We start from the raw sequence: 22,799 nt of genomic DNA on the forward strand, positions 1-22,799 counted from the left end.
GTTTATTCTTCATTTTGCGTTTTGATTTTCTTGCATGCTGGGATTGCTACCGCCATTATCGTTGACGTCACTGCTAGTGGTTGGCTAAATTGACGTGGCAGGCATATTACTTGTTCTCACATGTGAAGCAGTTCAACATTTCGGAAGAAAGGTTTATAAAAGTGTACATCAGGTCCCTTTTATATTTATTTTGCTGAACTGAGAACATTTTATCAGCATGGGTCTGTCATTGTCATCAGTCTTTCAGAGACTCTTCGGGAAAAAACAGATGAGAATCTTGATGGGTGAGTTTACTTCCTGTCCATTTGTTTAGTGTGACAGTTTTTCCCCCGATGTCGCCACGTTCATTCTTTCTGTTCTCTTACTGTACAGCTTATCATCTGTATGATTACATTGCAGTTGTTTGTTTCATGAATAATTCCAAAACTAAATACAAGAACCGAGAAAATTTGAATGAAGTACAGTACACTTGAATTTGATATTAATGCTGCACTAGCCTACAGGTTTGGTAGTTTTATAAATTCCGGTATTCATTGTTCCCAAATACTTTATATTATGTCAAATAGTGAACACATATATCTTTAGTATGGTTACCGAGTTTATAAAGATTTATAAAGATTATTAGGTTTATTAGTCGGTTTAGTGCTCTGGCTGTAAGACCTCCGCCCGCACCCCCTTCTTAAGTTAAATTTCTTTCTAGTCGAATCATATGATGATATGTGATAAAAATGAGGTTTTAGCATGTTTCTTAAATTGCATTTTAACATACTGAAACATATCCTACTTATGAAAACGACACGTTTTAAAGTGTAGGAGGGGGATATGGGAAGTCCTTCCCAATTCTTTACCTTTTTGAAATATTTGTGAAATATAACCTTGAGGTAAGAGTTCTGCCTGTACCCCCACCACATTCAAACACCAAAATTACAAACTGACATGCCTCACGGTATTAAAAGGAATGAATGAACTTGAATGGTTGGAACTCTTTCCAACCTTGGTAAATTTATAAAAGAATGTGTGAGTTTTATAACAATATGTCCACTCGATTATCAGTAGAGGACGTAACGTGTACGCGAGACGGTCTCCCGTTACGTATACAAGTGACTACCTGAGAGGGGGTCACTCATACGGGTGACTGCCTGATCATAGACAGGGAAATTCTGCATGTCACACAAAAACGCGTCTAAAAGTGTTATTTATGAAAATAATTTAACAAAATTTGCTACAGTTGTTGAATGATGGTCAAGTTATTGGATGACGTGAATGAAAGCATAAAAAGAGGAAATTAAATTGTCAAAAAATGACAAAAAAGTGGAAAATTTGAGCAAAAAATGACGATATTTAACAGAGAATTTCACCTATGTACATATTTTTCAGAAACTTAAATTTAGTATTTTCTGAAAGCTCATTCATCGTAGATTCATAATATATATGCAGTTTTCGATGCACACCAACGCACACCTGTTTGTTATTGTGTTGAAACATGTTTACTTTCTTCGAAACTGCGCGAACCGTCTCGCGTATAAGTGACTGGGTTACCGTGTCATTAATGGGAGGTAACTGATGCCTGACTAAATTGCTCAGTCAAAACATCCGTCTTGCGTCTTGGACTGTCCGAAGCGTACGTAATTTACATGGCGATATTTTTCTTACGTTACAACAATGAGGATATCATAAATTATAACAAAATCACGAATAACATTTTTTCATGCGGAATACTCTTTTTGTTGGAAGTATAATCATTGGAAAACACGACCACTTCTACCGATGTAAAAACAGTTTTACGTTTTATGTTTGCTGCTATAGCAGTAGATTTTAGACTTATGACGGCAATTTTCACCTGTGTGCACATTTCACACAAACATGATCTTTATATTTTCTGAAAGTTTGTTCCATGCACATTTACCTCGTATAAGTACTTGTTCGTGTACACGAATGCACATAGGTGTACAATCGCGATGAAACACATCTACTTTCCACCCACCGCTCGTCACAGACACACAAACGGCCTCACAATTTCGTTACGCGTACAAGAGACGCTACCCAGAAGCACGAACGAAAGTAGTCGGTTTGTGACGGCAATTTTCACCTATGTGCACATTTCACACAAACATGATCTTTATATTTTCTGAAAGCCTGGTCCATGCAGATTTACCTCGTATAAGTACTTGTTCGTGTAACGAATGCACATAGGTGCACAATCTCGATGAAACACATCTACTTTCCACCCACCACTCGTACGAGAGACGCTACCCAGAAGCACGAACGAAAGTAGTCAGTTTTTGACGGCAATTTTCACCTATGTGCACATTTCACACAAACATGATCTTTATATTTTCTGAAAGCTTGGTCCATGCAGATTTACCTCGTATAAGTACTTGTTCGTGTACACGAATGAATATAGGTGTACAATCTCGATGAAACACATCTACTTTCCACCCACCGCTCGTCACAGACACACAAACCTTACTCACACGATCGTTACGACTACGAGAGACGCCTTTTGCCACGGGAGCAGACCCGGTGCTCAATATGTTCACTCACATCAAGTGGTAAGTAACTTCGGAGGACTGCATGATCTTTAATAGTTTACGTAAAATGTATTCTTGAACACACTGCATGCAGGAATTACCACTCATTTCCTTAAGTTTTATGTCATTGTCATCAACACGTAATATTATAGAAATACGATTTCTCGACTTCTAAACAGATGACGTGAATGTGATAAAAAGAGTTATTTAGACGGAGATTTATGTATTCATATGTATTGTTTCCAGTCTAAGTAAACTTAGCCTCAGTACTTTTCCTTACGCTCCACTACTGAGTCTAACAAAACCTTATGGGAGGTCGCGTCAGGTAACCTTTGGGACTGACCAATCGCGAAAGTGGACATTCGCACACACCTTTTGAACTTTTTATCTCGAAAAGGTTCGTACACGAACGATTCCGAATGTTATTTAGCGTATGATCGCTTCTGGATGATTCACACGGCGCACATTACAACCATGACAACAGAGTAAACTGTCTCCGAAAACAGTGTTTTGGCAATATTCAAGGGATCTCATCTTGCAGAAATATTAGCCAATGGTAACCATGTCAACAGAAACCCCAAAGCGTATATACCGCAGGTCAAATATCTGTATTTTCTGCGGATTGTTGTTTGTGGAGAGATCTGTGCCCCTAAGTAGTAGCCGTTGTCTGATTGGTTAAATCTATATAACCGTCTCGCTATTGATTGGACGGTCATAGGTCGCTCAAAGGTTGCCTGATGCGACCTTCTGCTAGGGTTTGTTAAACTCAGTGGTGGAGTTTAAGGAATAACATTGAGACTGAGTTTACTTAGATTGACATTGTTTCAAAGCTGTATTATTAGTCAACTACAGCAATAAAATCAGTCGAGCCATCCCTGTTACATACGGAAGATGCCACTTCCCTGAGCAGATTTTGCTCACCTACATATCAACTGAATTTTTGTCACAACTGAATAAGCATGATTCTGTCTTTTACCAGTTTAACAACACCAAACAAAATAGTTAGCATTTAATTGTGCGTTTTTAAGTTTACCACGGACGATAAAAACATCGTAAGCAGGAAACTGCACAGTGGCTGGCCGTGTCCACAAGACAGCCGTGTCAACTGTCTGCAAATATGCTGTCTCCAAACCCAATAAATGGGTATCCAGTCTCCTACCTGTATATTCAGGGCTAATCAACTGCAGTCATAAACTATGCCTGACTGCATCCTCTTCATTCCGGCTTAATCATTGCTGGAAAACAGTGTCGTGTGTGATATTGCATAATCTGCGTGAAATTTATTTGTGTTTCATTCTGTCAGGGGACAAATACAATTCGCCGTACTGAAGAATTTTGAACATGCACCTGTGTCCGAGAATATATAACTATTTCCATAGTTATACTAAATACATATAAAACATTCAGTGAAAGGTTACGTAATTATGACAAATAATGCAAAACTCCCTGGTATACACATATTTCTTCATTCTGCAGATGATGGCTGAAAAGGCTGTCCAAACCAACATGCTGGACTGTAGCTGGGTCTGGTTGTCTTCCCCTGTCCATGCTGTCGCCCAGGAAGGAAAACCCTTCCTATTTCACGCATATACATAGAATATATATTTCTGTGTTGGCTTTGAATGTATTGTTTTTATCTATGAATACTATTTAAACCATCTACCAAAGTAAAAGAGAGGAAAGCCGATGATAGTGTTGACAACGACGCACAGCACTTTCAAGCACTCTTCGAAGATAATCAGTACAAGAATAACTCCTTCATACCAAAACAGAACACTTTGAAAACATTATAACATTAGGCAATAAAAATCTGTTTATAAGTCGTCGATCAGTAATGCTATGGACAATATTGTGAGTTTGTAATCATCTGGAACAATTTTACTCCTTTCTTCCTCATGAATATGTCATCTCATTATCATGTGAGAGATCGTTATCACGTGACCAGTTCAATCGGAATGAAGTAAGAAAACGCTATTTTGCCCACCTCCATGCGACTTGAATATTTGTCACCACAAAATAAACATTTCTATGGCCTTTCAGAGATTATCAAACACAAACAGGAAACGGAGTACATGTAATTAACATTTAATTATGTGTTTTCAAGCTATCATAAAATATACCTCGGACGACACAAGCACCGTAAACAGGAAATTACACAATCGCGCGCGTCCACCCCCACCCCCACCCCCCCGTGTCCACCAGATAGCCGTGTAAACTGTCTGCAAACTCATTAGATGTACACACCCTGAAGTAACGTGCTGTACTGCATCACACCTGTTGCCTGTCTCCATCTGTATATTCAGTGATACCCAACTACATTCATTAACTATGCCTGGCCGCGTTCGGCCCAGTCTTCACTCCAGTGTCACTTGTGTGATACAATAAATTGCGTAATCCAAATGAAAGTTAATTGTGTTGCATCGCCGCACTGATGTATTTGAAATATGTACCTGTGTTTCATAACCATAGCTGTACTAAATACATCTAGAACATTCAGGGAAAGCTTCATACATTTTCGTTTTTATGACAAATAATGCAATGTTCCCTGGAATGTGCGTGTCCCCTCATTCTGCTGACTCCAGGCGGAAACGGGCATTTGGCCGTTCCCAGTCCAACGCAGCATGCAGGATTATACATGGGGCCGGTTGTCTTCCACTGGCCATGCTGTCTTCCAGGAACGAAAACCTTTTCTGTTTCAAGCATATACATAGAATATGTGTAAACAAGAAAGTCCCAGTTTTTACCTGAAGTAGATCTCGTAATGTGTGTTGTTAGTTTTGTTGTAGAAAAGGTATGTATGCAAATACGTATGTATTCGATCTAATTGAAGTTACCTGTATGTGTACAGGGTAAGTGAAATAACACATTCTTACCTTAATATACTGTGCACACTGAAGGGGATGGAGGAATGATGTCTTCCAGGATGAGGGATGTTACGCAAATCGCCGACATGATGCACAATTCTTCAGAAAATGATGATTTGTAGAGTTAGCATGAGCTTACCGAATGTGTAATGTATTATCCAGGTCATATGGAGTTTGATCGAAAGAGGGGGCGAAAGATATTACAACCTGCAGGGGGCGTTTAGTTTCCTTACTTAAATTTGTATTTTCGTACTTTTTTCATTTCGAAATTATGTCACAAAGTGTAATTTCTTTTTTTAAATGCCTTTATCAAATCATGTCAATTTCCGAAGGCATAAATTAGGTTCAAGTTACTTATATGCATTTTCATGATAAACAAGTCATCATTCGCAAGCTGGACCGTACAGAGGAACACCATCCTCAACTTGCAATAAGCAAACACGAGATCAGTGATCCGCTTGAGCGGCTCACCAGAAACCTTATAACAGTTAGCGTCTAATTAGTTTGTTTTCTTCCCAACTTCTGTCATTTTACACAATGCACATCTTTTTACAGTGGTCTTAAAAGAAACATCATTTCTCTTTCAAGAGGTTCAGAACCGTTTGCATTTGGTTCGGTTCCAATGGTGAACACTAGCTAAGACTACAAATCGGTTTGCTATAATCGTCTTGGCAATGAAGTATTGCAGATTCATACCCGTGAAATATTCAGAGAGATATGCATCATAGCCTAATTTTCATACATCAATAACATTTTTTTCAGATGTGTTTACAAAATAGTGTGTATACCGATGAAACTGCATGCTCACTTCCTTCGGATAACACCTCACATACGAGGGGTTCACGCTTCATTTGATTGGCTGAAACAGTCTGAAACAGGGACTGTATGTTCTGTAAAACAGCATGCACGGCTAATGCAGGCATAAACTGATATGTACTCTGGAAGATACGATATCCACATGTCAACACCATGAGCTGTAATGAAATATCGAAGCAGGTATTTTAGTATAACACTAATTTTGATCAGTGCGAGATGTCAACCGCGAGTCCCTTTTTTCAGTGTGCTGTGTGGAGTTACACAATGGACGTACGTCACTTCCGAAAAATATGCAAATGATTTAATAGTTTTCGCAGGATTACTTTTGACGAAATTGGCAAAGTTTTGATTCATGCAAGATGCGGTAGGGGTTGTATTAGTTTCAAAATATTCTGTAACTTTCTGCAAGATGAATACGTTGACATTTCCACCAGTAATACATTCAAATGAAATAAATCACCTTTTCATGAGCGATGAATTGATTTTTGTGTGATTGGCAATGGCATATGTAAAAAGCCGACCTTGGGCGTGGTATTCTGTTTTCCCGATGTTTTCACGTGCCGAAAAAATCGAAAATACAGAGGCCAAGTATGCATCAACCCAGAGACCATATAATAGAAAATTATATGGTCTCTGATCAACCTAGGATGATTGTAAATATTTTGTCGGCCAAACAACTTGTATTCTGCAGGTTGTAATCTGTTCAGTGCAAATGACGAAAGCGTGGCATCCGAGATCGAAAAACCTGTTCATTCACGACTGTCAAGTACCCCACCACCCTTGGGGATTTTACGGGACGCTTTAATTACCCTGCATCGTGTTCGCACCCAATCGAGGTGGTTCCACGGTGATTGAATTAATTAGGGGGAAGCGCTTCAGTTAGTACAGCGGAGCGCACCGTCTCGCGGACAAAAGACGATAGGCCGTCTCGCGTACACGTTACGTCTCGGACCGATTATTTTTGAACAATTGTAATACAACTGGAATATTTATCAGTGCTGCTTTAAAAAAAACAAACCAAAACATATGTTCTTGCTGCATTTTCATTTAAACTGACAGTGATGTGAAGAAAGTACAGAAGAATGAAGGAGACATTGCTTGAACATGTTGAAAAGGTCGAGTTTTGTTGCCAAAAGTTTAGCATATCTGGTTATATCTTGACTAAGTTCAACTGTGTTGCTGATTTTGGATTCATACCATTTGAAGCAGCCAAATAAGTAAGTTTCAGAACGTTATTTGAACCCTGCATAACCTGAATAAAAATGCAGGGTTTTTGTGGCAGTGGAAGTGCTTTCCGCAGATTGACTTCTGAATTGTGGTGCAAATGATCCTGATAATATGCATTGATTGTAGCCTGTGCTTAACTTTTCAGTTGGTCTTGATGCTGCCGGTAAAACAACAATTCTCTACAAATTGAAGCTGGGTGAGATTGTCACCACTATTCCAACAATTGGTGAGTGTTTCCAGCAATCAGTGAGAATAAATTAAACAATGCTCTTTCACAGTTTCAGTTGTATTCTTCTTCCAAAGTTACATTTATAAGGTAATCAGGATCAGAATTTGAAACAAATTGCTCCAGGCAAGTATTTATGCAGAGCCATGGTTAATGAGCAATTTGTGACAGCAGCAGCAGGTCCTGTATTTTTGAGTGAACTGTTTCAGGTTTTAATGTGGAGACGGTTGAATACAAGAACATCAGCTTCACAGTGTGGGATGTCGGTGGCCAGGACAAGATCCGACCATTGTGGAGGCATTACTTCCAGAACACTCAGGTGAGTGTTGTGAACCAAAAATATATATGTTGCCACTGAGTGTTTGTGTAAGCTCCAGTATGTGATGTCTGCTGGTGGTTTCAGAGCTATCGTAGCATTTGAAAACCTCAAGTCATGTTGTGGTTTTGGTAAGGAAATTTTGGTCATTTGCATGATAATATTGTATTTTTAGATTTGTTTTCTCTAGTTTTTATTATTTTTGACTGTATGTGTTAGTGTCGTATGCATGGTTCGCACAGACTTGGAAAAAGCCTGAGATTTGACCTTGTGGTCTACAGTGGCCCTAAATTTGTTTTAACCTTGAATAGGCCCTGATTACCGTTGGTTTGCTTTGAAAAGATAATCTAAATTTAGGAAAACATGACATGTGGTTTAACTGGAAAGTGATTTACAGTCATCTCTTTGAACAATGATCTTCGCAATACCACAGTTTCAGCTAAACAATGGGATACAAAAGTGACTACCATAAAAATAAAGTGATTGCACATCTTCATGGCATCACAAATAACCAAATCCACTGTCATGCTATTATGTTGTACACTAGCAAAATTTAGTGCTAGTTGCCATAAAAATGTTTCGTTGTACATATCCTCAAAATATGTTTTCAGATGGTTTGGTGGCATTTAGGTGTTTTGCTATGGTTCATGTGAACAACAGAACATGGTTCTAACATAAAAGACAACTTTGATAGTGATGTTTGCAGTGATGAAAAACACTGTTACAGCATGACTAAAGACTACCATCTGAAGTCATATGTCAGCAAACAAATGATAAGGCAATGTATGCCCTGATCATCTTAGATTTCATGTCATTGGAGTAGATATTGTCCCATTTTCATTCATTAAACAGTGTTTGCCCTAGACAAAATTTTGGAGTCATCATCATGATCATGACTCCTGATGTCATGAGACAGAGCCATGGACAGTTTTTTTTTGAGTCAACTTCAGTAAGGAACTTTCATCAAGATATTAATTGTGATTGTTTAATAACAATGAGGAAAAACAAGGTAAAGCAGGGCAGGTATTTAATCAGTACTGAGCAGTTACTTAACTGGCAAACAGTAAAGTAGTTTTGTACACAGCAAATTACAAACTAAGATATTCTGAACTTAGGACCCAGGATCATTTTGTCAATGTTGATGCTTTTGAATTCACTTCATTTTTTAGATAATTTGTCCTTCAATACGCAGGTGTGAAGGCAAACACTGATTAAAACTGTTTACAGTAACATCAGTAGAAATGTTTATGAAGTTACATGGTTATTCACCCCATTTATGCACATATGACTTCCTCGTGCCATGTTTATGAAGGTCTACCTTTTGCGTGTGCCATGACAGCACCAATTTCACATTTTTCTCAGTAATCACTAACTGATTACTGCCTCATCATCCATGGACCCTAAGGATAAGTAAGAAATAATCCATGAAGTTGTGTCATTTCAATAAACTTTAGGATGTTTTCTTTGACTCTCAATCAGTATCTTGCAACCATTACAAAAGTAAGTGGTACATTTTGTGACAAGGACCCCTTGACCTTAAAATGTGAAAATGTAACAATTCTAATCAGGACTCAGGAGTTCAAAAATATTTTGGAAAGTCACTTGCTCTTAGACAAGAAAGTAACTTGTCCTGACTAATTTTCCACTTACCCTGATTTTATGACACTGTTACAACCTAGGTTAGAATTGGTTCTCAGCAAGCCATGCTTAGATCGATGCTCATGTCAATCATTGAATTGTCTGCTCCAGATTCAATTATTCCTTTTGATTTGACATCTTTGCAGGAATTATTCATAAGCTTATGGAACATACTGGTATCAAGGTTAAGTTGATGTGTTGTAGAAGTCATTCATCGAAGGTTATGGCTAGTCACTGTTTTATTTTGCTGATAATTTTAAAACAAATTTCTGTTAAGTGTGCATTCAGGGTTGTTTTATCAGTTGTAGTCTTTAGTGTTAGTATTTTAATATTATTTCCTCTCTTAAAACTTAAGAAATACGTCTTAATTTATGCACTTAATTGAGGATACTTAAAATGCAGTCATTGTAGAAATGTGCAATATTATTATTTATTATTTATCTATACAGTGAATTAATATTTCATGCATCACAAACCATTACAGACATAAAAAAAGTACAGTAGGGATTTTGTTATGCCCAATTTTTTATGTATGTATGTGCCCAAACCATTAAACATTTTGGTTTATTGGAAGAAGCATCTTTGACTAAAACATTTTCTTTTGTTTTCAGGGTTTGATCTTTGTAGTAGACAGTAATGATAGTGAACGTTTAACAGAAGCTAAAGATGAACTGATTAAAATGGTAAGTATATAAGTTTTTCTTTGGAGTAACTGTAAACAACAGGTGGTGATACATAATTCATCTGGTTTGTTTAGAATGTAACGACACAACGAACATGTCAAGTTAAAACATTTAATGCATTCAGTTATATAAACATGATGAAGGGCAGAAACTTGCTTTATATAGTTTCTACTTCTGCCAGCCCTTGGGTAATGTATTTTCACACAGGACATGATGTAAGCAAACAATCTGAAGAAATATGAATTCATGTTCTACATTTAGTGCATAATTGTAAGACTAGTGAGTTAGATGACCCTTGAAGATGGTTAGAATTGGTCCTCAGCAGCCCATACCTCTAGGAGATGATGAACAGGATCAGATGCATGTCATCGTATCCCATCTTCACAGACTGATGTTCATTTTGGTACTTAGACTTAAGTAAATGTAGATATTTACTAGAGATCTGACAAACCATCAGAAATATTGTTAGATGACGTCTTGGATATTGATAGGTGGCGTTATGTTTCACCAAAGTGATGGAACCTGCAGGAAGGGCAGTTCCTGCATCACTTGTGACTCAAAAGAGTAACTGAAATACCATGACTACAATTGCTAATAATCACCTGGTTCATCTGAATTGTAGAGCAAGTTTTCGGATATACATGACTGTGTTATCCATAATTGTCAGTTAGAAAATGGTTGTTGTCATGATCATGGAGTTGATCGACCTGTTTTCTATTTTTCAGTTACAAGAAGACGAACTGAGGGAGTCTGTGGTCCTTGTGTTTGCCAACAAACAGGATCTACCCAATGCCAAGTCCTGCTCTGAACTGACAGAGGCCCTAGAACTGAATACATTACGTAGAGAAGTAAGTGTTTGTGAGATCTTTCAGTCAAGGATCTGAGACTAGAAGATCTGGGTTAGAAATGGTTTTCAGTAGTTCATGCTTGTCATAGGAGAAAACTATCAGGATCAGGTTGTTAGACACAGTTGATGCATATCATGGTATCCCAATGGGCGATCTTTTTGTTGCGAGGGGCAGCAACTCTCCTTTTGAAATGATATAAGCAATGGTCCAACTTCTTGCTTCTGGGGCGGTGGGGTAGCCTAGTGGTTAAAGCGTTCGCTCGTCACGCCGAAGACCCGGGTTCGATTCCCCACATGGGTACAATGTGTGAGGCCCATTTTCTGGTGTCCCCCGCCGTGATATTGCTGGAATATTGCTAAAAGCGGCATAAAACTCACTCACTCACTCACTCTTGCTTCTGGTCTGGTTCCCGACTCAAAGTGCGCTGCGACAACTTGCTACATGTAAAGACAGAACCCAGCAAACACCTAGCCTTGGTCACCTTCATCGAAAAAACGGTTGTTTACGACAAAAAACACATTAACTGGCACATAAAAGACATCAGGGGAAACACCATAAAAAGTTGCTATATTGTCACTGCATTTCCTACGACAGAACACAAGACAGAGCAAGTTTCGGGTGTCGTAGCATCTGTTAAATAATGAAAATTCTTTTGCATACAATATCAGCCCTTATGTTATTCCCAACAGTAATTCTTTACAAATAGTTCCTATGCTACCACCGATCTCAATGTAAGAGAAAATCGAAAATCTCTGGCAAAAGAATATTCCCTGGAAGTTCTTCATCGAGAATTTGTGATTATTACACATCCCAGACAATTGAAGAAATTTCGTGTAGAATGTAACAGTTAGTTAGAATAATAAATGTTACGTTTTGAGCAGCAGTTCCTCACTAATGGGAATCCATTTTGGTTTTAAATTCTGACACTGCTGTATATTTTTATGTATACTTATACAAGTGCCATACATCTATTATCCAAGCAGTTAGTCGGTTGCATCAGAAACACCAGTCATACCTTGAAATAAAATATTTACCCATTGTAAAATATGCCCACCAGTCAGTGTTGTGAGTCCTGTTGTATATGTGAATTTACTGATTCATTTCTTACGAAAGTTTAACACCACTTAAAGCTTTTAATATATTTGCAGAGATTTCTCAAAACCAACAGCATATAATTCTGACCACCCAAGAGATGGTGAATCATAAAATGACATGTCATATGTTTCTTGTTATGGTAGCACTATATTGACAAAATATTTCTCATGACAGACCATGTACTATCTAACTGACGCCGCCGGTTCCAAATGCATTCCCGTGCTTCAAATACTCATTAACACCCGGAAATTGGTCAACACATGATGTTTATCTCCTAACTATCTAACTTTCTGATTTTCATTCAACAGTTCTTAAAGAAAACTTTAGGTTATGTCTGTTTGTAGTAAATAAACACAGAAAATGTGTTTATTATTAAACATGTATTTTAGATGATATAAATTTGAATTTAACTCCACAATTATTATATGAAGATATGTTGATGCATTTATTTATATTATAACAAATAACAGTACAATTTACAAGGACTGAATAAAGTCAAGCATGTGTAATGTAATATTAAAGTATACATACACCAGCATACAAAAAATCAGACAGACTTACAACATTGTACAGTGCAAATACAATGTAAAGTGGGAAAAGATATTGACTTTATTGATATATTTGTGTTAGAATTTGAAAAATCAATATTATGCAACGAAACATAAAGAGCAAGGTCCAAAAAATAAAATATGAGCTTTTTCATGACTATTATAATGATCTGATCATTGTGAAGACAAGATTATGTAGACACTGCAGGAAAATGTAAACCATTCGAGGCTAACAACACTTAACAGTACCATTCATTATATTAGAAATTGAAATTTATTAACAATATGAATATATGTATTGTTTAGTTGTGTATTGGAAAATAACATTTGGAAAGTGCCCTTGAATATGTAATTAACCTAATGGTAGTTTTAGTATATTTAGTAAATAGCATATTTAATAAATTAATATTTTAATATTATTTCCTCTCTTAAAACTTAAGAAAAACGTCTTAATTTATGCACTTAATTGAGGATACTTAAAATGCAGTCTTTGTAGAAATGTGCAATATTATTATTTATTATTTATCTATACAGTGAATTAATATTTCATGCATCACAAACCATTACAGACATAAAAAAAAAAAAAGTGCAGTAGGGATTTTAGTTATGCCCAATTTTTCGCATTTGAAAGTTGGCTACATGTGGGCGATAACTGCCATAATTCGTCTGTTACTGTTATTTTACAATTGCTTCACCATTGTTTCTCACTTTCCTCTGTACCTGCTGAATATGTGTGTTGTCAGAAATCTCAATCCCATCAAGAACTACCCAATGAAATTTACATAACAAGTCTTTCAGTGTTTAACATTTCGTGCATCACATCAACTCCCCACTTTAGTGAATTCCATGAATGCAGCTAAGACGATTTGAGTACGTATGCAATGAAAATACACTGCTGTTTTAAATGTGTGATACTGAGACATCTAGTGCCTGACGTAAATTACCAACTGCAAAACGTCAACAAAGCAACAAAAAATAACCTGAAAACGATCAGCTGATTCCACCACATCGCTTCGAACTGCTATTTCACAGTGCATACTTGCAATGTAAGCAGTCATGCCTATCCCAGGTGTGTCATAGAATCATAGAATAAATATTTCAGGACATAACGCTTGATATGTCATTGTAAAAGATAAGCTGTCCATGCACCAGCTGTCCCTGTGAAGTGACGGCTATACTGGTTAACTGTCTCTAAGTGTAATAGTAACACGAATGGTGCACATCGCACATACAACATATGCTGTCAGTTTAAGGTTGGACCGTCCGAATGAGCGCAGCTAGCAGATTAGTAACGGGAGGATAAGTTAAAAAAGATCGTCCATTGCATCGTGTGTTGTCCATGTTGTTGGTCACTGGGTTGTCTGGTCCAGACACGAATTTTTACAGGCCGCTGCCATATAGCTGGAATATTGCAGAGTGTGGCATTAAACAATGTCAATCAATCATTCAAGGATCTGTGACACCCTAAAAATTGTGGAAGGGATATCATTAAGCATAAAGGATAATGTTACAAAAATGTTGTTTAATAGGGAACTGAGGCATACTTTTCTTTCTGTCATTCTTAGTTGGTAAGTTTATTCAAACTATATTCAAACAGCAGTTGAGATTAGGATCTTAGATGGTTGACATGGTTGAGACCATGGAACCACATCAGAATGCAGTGATTTATTAATGCCAGCTGTCGGGATCACCAAAATAAACAGGGTTTTGTGTAAATGCATAATATCTATGTCAGTTCATTGTTTGAAAGAAGAAACCAAAGGACGATGAAACAAATTACTTGGATCGGCTGGTGATGATGATTATTGGCACAATGCTAATGCAGAGTTGTCTTTTTCAGTGGTATGTGCAAGGTACATGTGCCACACAGGGTACAGGTTTGTACGAGGGTCTCGACTGGCTATCAAACAGGTTGCAGGGCAAGTGATTGTGATGTAGCAGAAGAAACAATCATCATATGTCTTCTGTATGTGCTGCGGCCGTAACCACAATGACTACAACAGAGACGACACCCATCCAAATATCACCTTTACCAAAGCCTCCAGCATGTACGAGAAGAAGCTTGTCTATCAAATCCTCATATAACCAACTCAAGCCAGTCATCTTTAGTTGGGAGTCTGCAGCACATGCTGAATTCATTGTGGGAATTGTGAAAGATGTCTGGATCTTATGGCACTTTGCCTGGTAATCAGATTAGCACTGGACCAGACATAAGGACTTTTGGGTGGGGTGGGAGGGATGGATATATATTTTTTTCTTGTACATTGTCATTCCTATATTGGCTCACCCTGTATATTTATGTTCTTGTGTATTCTTCATCATTCACAGTTATTGTAACTCTGGTTTTATTGTTTATGGGCACTGGCCTCATCACCTATTCATCATGTCCAGAACAGCAAGATGCCTATTGTCAGTACTTCATAGCATGTGTACACAAGGTCCTCCATCACCAATGAATACATGTCTACTTTGTGTGATAATAGTTACAAATATATCTTTCAGTAAACTCATGTAATCGTTTCTATCTATTGGAAGTCAAATTACCTCCCAGTTTTGTGTCAGCTCTGTGAAGAATACCCAGCATTCCCATTATTAAAGCAGTGTGTTGAAAATACAAACAGCACTGCATTGTAACCTTGTGTATTCACAACTGATAGAGGGACGTAGTATATACGAGCCAGTTAAGTATTGACAATACATGGTAACCATCACTTGTGTTTTGTTAAGATTTCTGCACACAGGTGTTTCAAGAATGGCATGACACCTTCATATATATACACACTTCTATATGGTGATGGGGGTGAATGGTGGCATGTAACACTTTCAGCCCTTGCTTTTCACTTGCCTGTCAGGATGAATGTATAGGTTATCATTTTATGTGAATGTATGTTTTTGTGTAAAGGTCATTTGGTTGGAAAATAACGACTTGGCATATGAACGGAAAACTTGTATATTCAGAAGCAGAAGATATGGGTAATGATTCTGGTTTTGTTGTTGCTTTCTAGTTTAATTGTGGCTGAAGAAAATCATGTAAAAATCCTTATACACACCGACCTGTATGAAGATAATTCTTGATTTGCTTTAATTTTACTCTGTTCATAGTATGTTCATCAGTGGAGGTTTCAATGCCATGGGTGAAAATGAATGATGCTATGGCTTCATTGAGATGTAGAAAAGCTAACAGCGAATAGCAATATGACTAACCTGTTTGTTTCTTTCAATTGAACAAAAGGTCTCTATTTTATCGCAAAGTATCTTTTACAAGTTAGCCTTTGTGGGGGTATCTTGAAATGATTTCTTTTTTCAGATGGTTGACCGTGAGTTTGTTAAAAGTTCAGGTGGTGAAAGTAGGAAAGCACGGAACTTGGGGAAAATCCATTGTTGACTTTGTTACACAACTTGTATATACTGGTATTATGGATTTTAGAGGTATGTGTAGTTACGACTGTGTGAGTTGTAGAGCTTATTTGTACAGTGGTACTGGCAGGTCATTTCTGAAATAATTGTCCCATTATAGCATGAAGATCATGGTAAGGTATGAGTTGCAAAACCGAGTTGTTAATTTTGATGGATATTGTTTGACAAAAGGAGGAAGAAGACCTTGGAAGTTTGGACATTAAAATATTGAGTTATATTGTTGTTGAAATATGCATGCACAGTCTTCTTCAGGCTTCTGGGAGACAGTTCTCTAAAGGTGATGAGACCGTTTTTCTGGGTTGTGACTGCTGGTACTTAGTTTGTACATAATATCATCACTCTGTAAGCATACTCACATCAAACCTGGTCATGTGATAGGGTGGATATGAATGATAATAAAAGCTGTGAAATAAGAAGACTGTTGTTTGTAGTTTATGCTAGAGAACAGTGTCTGATAATAGAACAGCCCTGTATGCTGTTAAAAGCGATGTTCTAGCTATCTGGCAACAGACTGGAAATATTCCAGACTGTCCTGTGATCAACAGCATTTACACAATTATGATACTATTTTAGTTAGTATTTAGCCGATCCATTTACCTCAGCCTCTTAACGTTAAGCACGAGTGCGGAAGATCAATTCTAACCTGAATCTTTGGGTGTCATCCTGCATGGCAAGCAAAGTGTAGGGTTGGTTGAGAAGATGATTGGCAGGATGTAGAAGCTAAACGCAGAGACCGTATACCGGTATATGGTCTCTGCTTGCCGCTAAGTAAGGCACCAGATCGTGGCCCACACTAAAGAATGTCTTGCGAGAGATGAATTAGAAGTATGATTGTTTACCTAGCCGGTAATGAATACCGAGAAGGAGGAGATGGTGGGGACCTCATGGGATCTGTTGGATATGGTTAAAATGATTTGTACTTTTTAGTATTTGTACTTAAGTTTGCAACTACACCGTGCACCACACCTTTCCTATAATATATTGTTACCCAGCATCAGTTATATTATAAGGCTAAATAAAAAAATCTGGATTTGTTTCTCTGGGATCGGCGCGTCACTTTTTTTTGTGCGCGTAACGATTTTTTATTGCTGTTTTAAAAACAATAGCTATAATTTGGTCACGTCCCGATCATCCATTTGTCCACTTAGGAGTGTCTGTAAGAACGAGTGTTACCGAATCTACTACTCATTACAACGTGCTAAACATCCCATGCTGTATTTTTTAGACAGAAAATAATTTGTGCCTCCCACATCACCTTTTTTTCTTTCAAACATTAAAAAAAGTCCTACCGCCCTCATCACTTTTGAGAACAATGTGCCCGAGAAACGTTTATATTTTTATGCAGTCAAAAAGGTATTTCGATATAGTTCTAAACTCCCTACTGATGTGTCTCAAATACTAACACAATGTATTGTTATATTGTGGGCTTTCCGTATAATACATTACGTGGCTACAGTCAGCAGCTGCGTTAAGAAATGGTAAAGGGGGTTAACTCTAGCACGCATGTGAGTGGTCAAAATAAAAGTACGGAAGCCTGTGTGTTCGCCAGTCGTTTTACTTTCTACATGTCGAGTAGGAAATGACTTATAAAATATAAACCGACACTTTTACATTTCCTTTTTCATTAGTATGGTTTATTTTGCTACACATCATGTCGTCACAACAATCCCCGTATCGTACAGATAAAGTGATAAATAGAACGATACAAGCACTTGTTGCCAAGTTGTGGTCGGGGGCATTTGTTAAGACATTTGGGACCGTTCATGATTTATGGATGGGGGGGTTGTGATGACATAATGGAGTAGCGTGTACAAGTGACACACACACCCTGCATGTCATGTACAAACTCATGCACAAATATTCATAAAATAATTACTACAGTACATGTAACACGCCTTGCCTCAAGGATGCCGTCCTATACAGTCAAGACGACCCTGCATGTGAAAGGATAATCAATCACAAAAATAAATTATAAATAAATAAACAAAAACAAAACAACAAAGCGTGTGATATTCTTATACCAGTGTCGTGACTAATACGCTCAAGGACAACTGCAGGTTTGACTGCAGACTGTACCAACAAAAAACACCTCCATTACAACACTCGCGAAAAGATGGTGATAAGAGTTGTCTCCTTTGTTCATTGCTCGCGAAAACACTAAGCCGCAGGTCCATCCTCACGAACAATAAACTTATTTTGGTGAAGTCAGGATACGTTTAATGTGATGAGCCCGATAATCTTGGGGTAATGACCTGTTGTATACAGACCTCTGTGTCTTTGCGAGGATTAAAAATAACAAAAAATATGGCCTCCCCGACTCGAAATGCTTCACAGAACAATATATAAGAGCCGTTGCTTCCAAAGGAAATCGCGTGCTTCAAATACTCAATACCACCAGGGCATTGACCACCACACGATGTTTAACTCCTTACAAGTTCAGCACAGAGCTTCAGATTTAATATATAACCTCATTTCGGTGTCCGCCATCCATTGAATATATTCCGAAATAGATTATGTTTTTTTTTCTTTGTTAATGGTGAGGACACCATTTTTAATGAACCAACTTCATGAATACAATTACTGCTATGGTAACACTCACATTTTACAGTCATTTCATGTTATAAATTCTTTTGGATGTCCTACACTTAAAAATTTGAACTTAACAAAATTTCTTTAAAGAAGATCGATATAATGTAAGTAAATGTATCATCAAGATAAAGAATGTTGGCATGAACATGAACTAGCGGTAACAAAATCTTTATTAAGTGTAGGCCCTAGTTTTATGTAATCTTATTTTCTTCCCGTCCCCATCATGGCGAAACATTCGTGACCACTCGTGCTGTTCCGGGAACGGCGATTGTCTTCTTGCCAGCTACGGAAAAGGGCGATTGAAGACGAAGAAGCTTATTTGCTGGAATAAGTTTATGTCTGATGTAAAACGCTAAGTTCTTCCCCCTGCAATACCATTTCGAAACAAAATTACTACACAAGAGGAAAAGTCGGCATGTCCACTGGTAAACACACGAGAACGTAATTGTTGTGATTATGTACGTGTAATCCCCCTACATGTGAAATACTGTCAGATGTATGGATGCCAACCTCTATTATTTTGTAGGTGAGACATTTAGGTACATATTTTTGTATCATTGTGTAGCAGTACTTCCAGCTTCTACAATGCCATTTAAACAAGTTATACGTTCACATAATTGACGTCATTTTAGTACCCAGAATACATTTACATGTATATCATAACACATGGGAATATACATTCTTAGAAAATGTAGTGGAACTTTATTTTAATTTACGGTTGAGAAAAAAAGAGATATAGAAGAGTCAATCACATCTGTCGTACAGACCCTGAAGTATAAATATCCAAGAAAGTCTAGAATATGTGGTAAGTCTAGATTTCCATAGCTTCAGGTCTGAAAATGAAGTCTCAGGGCTCCATTTCATTATATTATTTTTTTTCCGCTGTGAACGTTTTTTCAGCAAAATATGTTCATTTCGGAGACTAGCTGTTAGTCTAAGTCAATCAATGCAAATATAATAATCGTGACTATCTTGAATCTTCCTCTTATGGTGTGCGGAAATGCTACCGGAAAAAGTCCTCCAGAAAAGACAAAAGAACAATAAGCACTTTTTAGTTTTTCATACCGTTTATTAGATATCTGTCTTTGAAATGTTTATTAATGATTATACTTCCTATCCAAAGTGAAAGTTAGGTTCCTCACCTGTTTTTGAAGAATATATATCTATTCTTCATAAATATTACATAACACCACGGAATCAACTATTCATAATAAAAAATATAAATTAAATGTATTTCTGCCTTTGTAATATTATGATTGAAGTAAACTGTCAAGCATTAGCTAATATATACGCATCTTTGGAAACATGTAAACAATTGATGCAGATGAGCGTTGTCGGTGGATTAAAGCACATCCTTAAATTAGTGTTTAAACATAGATCAAATTGACCCTGCTTGTCTTCAATGGGCAAATCAACACTATGGTTCTCAAGTAACACTTCTTCTCAGCTTTGTATAGTTATAAAAACAGATCCGTGATCAATGTTTCAGGGGGCATGGGGAGGGGGGCGATTAACGCGCACCAGGGAGGGTCAGCGTTAATGAGGAAGTTTATTGCTGAATGCCATGTAATCACATCTGAAATGTTTCCGGTAAACCCAAGGTATATAAGACACATTTGACTGGCCCGAACACTCGCAGCTGACCAGTACCCGAACAGCTGACCACCACGTGTGCAGTGTCCATTCTACATAAAATTCTACCCCTTGCAACAAGAACCTGACTTCATCAGGTATAGTTGTGTTTGTGTTTGTTTTCATGTCCAACGTTTAAACAGCATTGTAATGCACATACAGTAAGTAAACACGTTTTACCAGGCAGATATTACGAAATGGTTTTTTTTATGTTTTGATTTGTTTGTTTTTTGCCCTGTATGATTTAGTTACATATTACGATTATAATTAACCAACTGAAATTAGTGCAAAGGGGGATACAACCCCCACCCTCCACTCCTGTAGCTCCGCCTGTGTAGTGTCTACTTATGTTATATGGCTTACTTATATATACCAACAGCAACCAATGAATCGCAACTCTGTCTACCGAAGTCGAAGACATTACGCTTACTTTTATGAGTTTCTTTTGCTGTTCAGTATATGTAATACAGTAACACAGTATTCTCTAGTAGAGGAAGGAAATTATATGATTTGTAATATAAATTCAAGTTTATGACTTATAATACAAACATAATTGCTCTTCTTTCTTCAGACTGCCCACTAGTCCACCATGTTTTACGACGAAACTTCCCCAGCGTTGGTAAGCACGATTTCTTTCTTTCAGTACAGATAGATTTCAATACAGATATAGTTTTAAAAATGTCCCTTTCCTGTGCATCCGACCGTGCTTACGCTTAGTTATGTGTTGGCACTGAGCCGAATACGTAACTAATTAATTCCGCAGACATGATAATTAGCGGGCACGTATGGTGCGAGGGGTTACCATGGCAACGGAAGGGATTCTATCCCTAGAGGGATCTAGCCATGAAGGGGTAGGAGTGATGGTATAAACGTTACGGTGGATGGAGATGAAACCGTCGAACCAAAATTGGATCCAACTATAGGGTTGGTGAAGGAGGCGTTTGTTTGTATATCGAGGTTATAGAAGTAGGGAATGTGTATCGTTTTTGTTGGTTGGTAAAATTATGTATATCTGGGTTGCATAAATGACTGCAAGCACATGCAAAAGGTCTCTCACAGACATATACGTGTATACCCTCATTCATGCATACTTCCGAACATACATGCAAGGTGCACATGAATGCGGTGGGGTAGTGGTAGTTTAGTGATATAAAACATTCGCTCTTCACTTTCGGGTTTCTATTCCCCACATGTGTACAGTATGCACAAAGGTCCATCTCTGGTGTCCCCTGCCGTGATAATGTTGGAATATTGATAAAAGCGGCATGAAACCCAACTCACTCACTCACCGTGTTCCCTCCCTTGTGCCATCAGCATGGCTGCATACTGCCTCGGTTACAGAATGGATTAGGTGGGTGCCGCCTTCTAGCTGTTGTCCCGAGCAACATCAGGATTAGTACCAGATAGATGTGATCGATTATAGCGTCATAAGCAAAAACGAGAATGATGGCATTTTCTCAAATCAAAATATGACCCCATGGCCAAACGTACCATGGATATCAAAGGTATTTAACAAGTTGCTTAGTACGTCACGCAATGATTCGATATTGTTATTATTCCAGTCCCCGAGCAAGAAGCGCCAGCCCATGACGTACTTTCTGTATCCCGGGCTAGACTCAGCGGACCTGAAGAAATTCCTCTCGAAAAACAAGGCTTCCAATGCATGCATGAGGAAAGCGCTTCACGACCTGAACGTAAATGCACCATGCACCCTCCTGCCCTCTGCTGACGTCGAGATACCAGACGACATTGATGATGAGGTCTTCCTAACAAACAACGACTTTGAAGTCGTTACCGAGAAGATCACGTCGCTTCAGCTCGAAGAATACTGTTCAGATGATCGCGACGCCCTGAGTGATCCTGACCCCATTACGACCGACCTTGACGACACCAGCCAGGATGAAAGTTGTATTGGATGTGGCAGTCAGACTCTCAGTCAACTCAAATTGCCGAACTACGACACGATGTCGTTGACTAGGGAGGAGAAATATGAAAGTCCGTCTTCTTTACCTTCAGAACCCCGTCGCCCAAAGAAGAAACATTTCAAGAAGCTTCAACGGTTCTTCAAACGGATCCGGTGTTTGTTCGACTCACGAGTGCCGTCCAAAGTCGGAACCAGTGATCCACTACAGTTGTGCGGCAAATGTGGGAAGATAGCAGATGTCAAGGTCCATATGTGTTAGAACAGCTGTAGTAATCGCAGCTGATTAATTCGCCAGTGCTACTGTAACGTTTTCAGTGCTGTGTAATTCATCATGAACCGTCATTTATACTGTAGCGATCCATTCATCATGATGAACCATCATCTATGCTATGTTCCATTTCCATCCGTCCCCTTATGTACCATCATGAACCGTCATCTGTCCCCT

General features: G+C 38.0%; 2 protein-coding genes across 2 annotated transcripts; both read left to right on the plus strand.

Moving 5' to 3' along the window:
• The first annotated feature begins 5 nt into the window (after positions 1-5).
• Positions 6-16,625, plus strand: LOC137297121 (ADP-ribosylation factor 4-like). The gene is made up of 6 exons (XM_067829119.1): positions 6-284; positions 7,584-7,664; positions 7,874-7,983; positions 10,230-10,301; positions 11,027-11,149; positions 14,633-16,625. Exons 1-6 carry the CDS (start codon positions 218-220, stop codon positions 14,717-14,719), a joined length of 540 nt encoding a protein of 179 aa, XP_067685220.1. The 5' UTR covers positions 6-217; the 3' UTR covers positions 14,720-16,625.
• Positions 16,626-21,019: 4,394 nt separating this feature from the next.
• LOC137296224 (uncharacterized) lies at positions 21,020-22,613 on the plus strand. Its single transcript, XM_067827962.1, has 2 exons — positions 21,020-21,049; positions 21,993-22,613. The coding sequence occupies exons 1-2, from the start codon at positions 21,020-21,022 to the stop codon at positions 22,611-22,613; spliced, it is 651 nt and encodes a 216-aa protein (XP_067684063.1).
• The last annotated feature ends 186 nt before the right edge of the window (positions 22,614-22,799 follow it).

Source organism: Haliotis asinina, chromosome 9 (genome assembly GCF_037392515.1).
Source record: "Haliotis asinina isolate JCU_RB_2024 chromosome 9, JCU_Hal_asi_v2, whole genome shotgun sequence".
Taxonomy (NCBI): Eukaryota; Metazoa; Mollusca; class Gastropoda; order Lepetellida; family Haliotidae; genus Haliotis; species Haliotis asinina.

Excerpts from the sequence above, each read along its gene's own strand:
- LOC137297121 (XM_067829119.1), top strand. The coding sequence starts at position 218 with ATGGGTCTGTCATTGTCATCAGTCTTTCAGAGACTCTTCGGGAAAAAA. Across the intron at positions 7,665-7,873 it reads CACCACTATTCCAACAATTG|GTTTTAATGTGGAGACGGTT; the intron begins GTGAGTGTTTCC and ends GAACTGTTTCAG. Across the intron at positions 10,302-11,026 it reads AAGATGAACTGATTAAAATG|TTACAAGAAGACGAACTGAG; the intron begins GTAAGTATATAA and ends TCTATTTTTCAG.
- LOC137296224 (XM_067827962.1), top strand. The coding sequence starts at position 21,020 with ATGTTTTACGACGAAACTTCCCCAGCGTTG. Across the intron at positions 21,050-21,992 it reads ACGAAACTTCCCCAGCGTTG|TCCCCGAGCAAGAAGCGCCA; the intron begins GTAAGCACGATT and ends TTATTATTCCAG.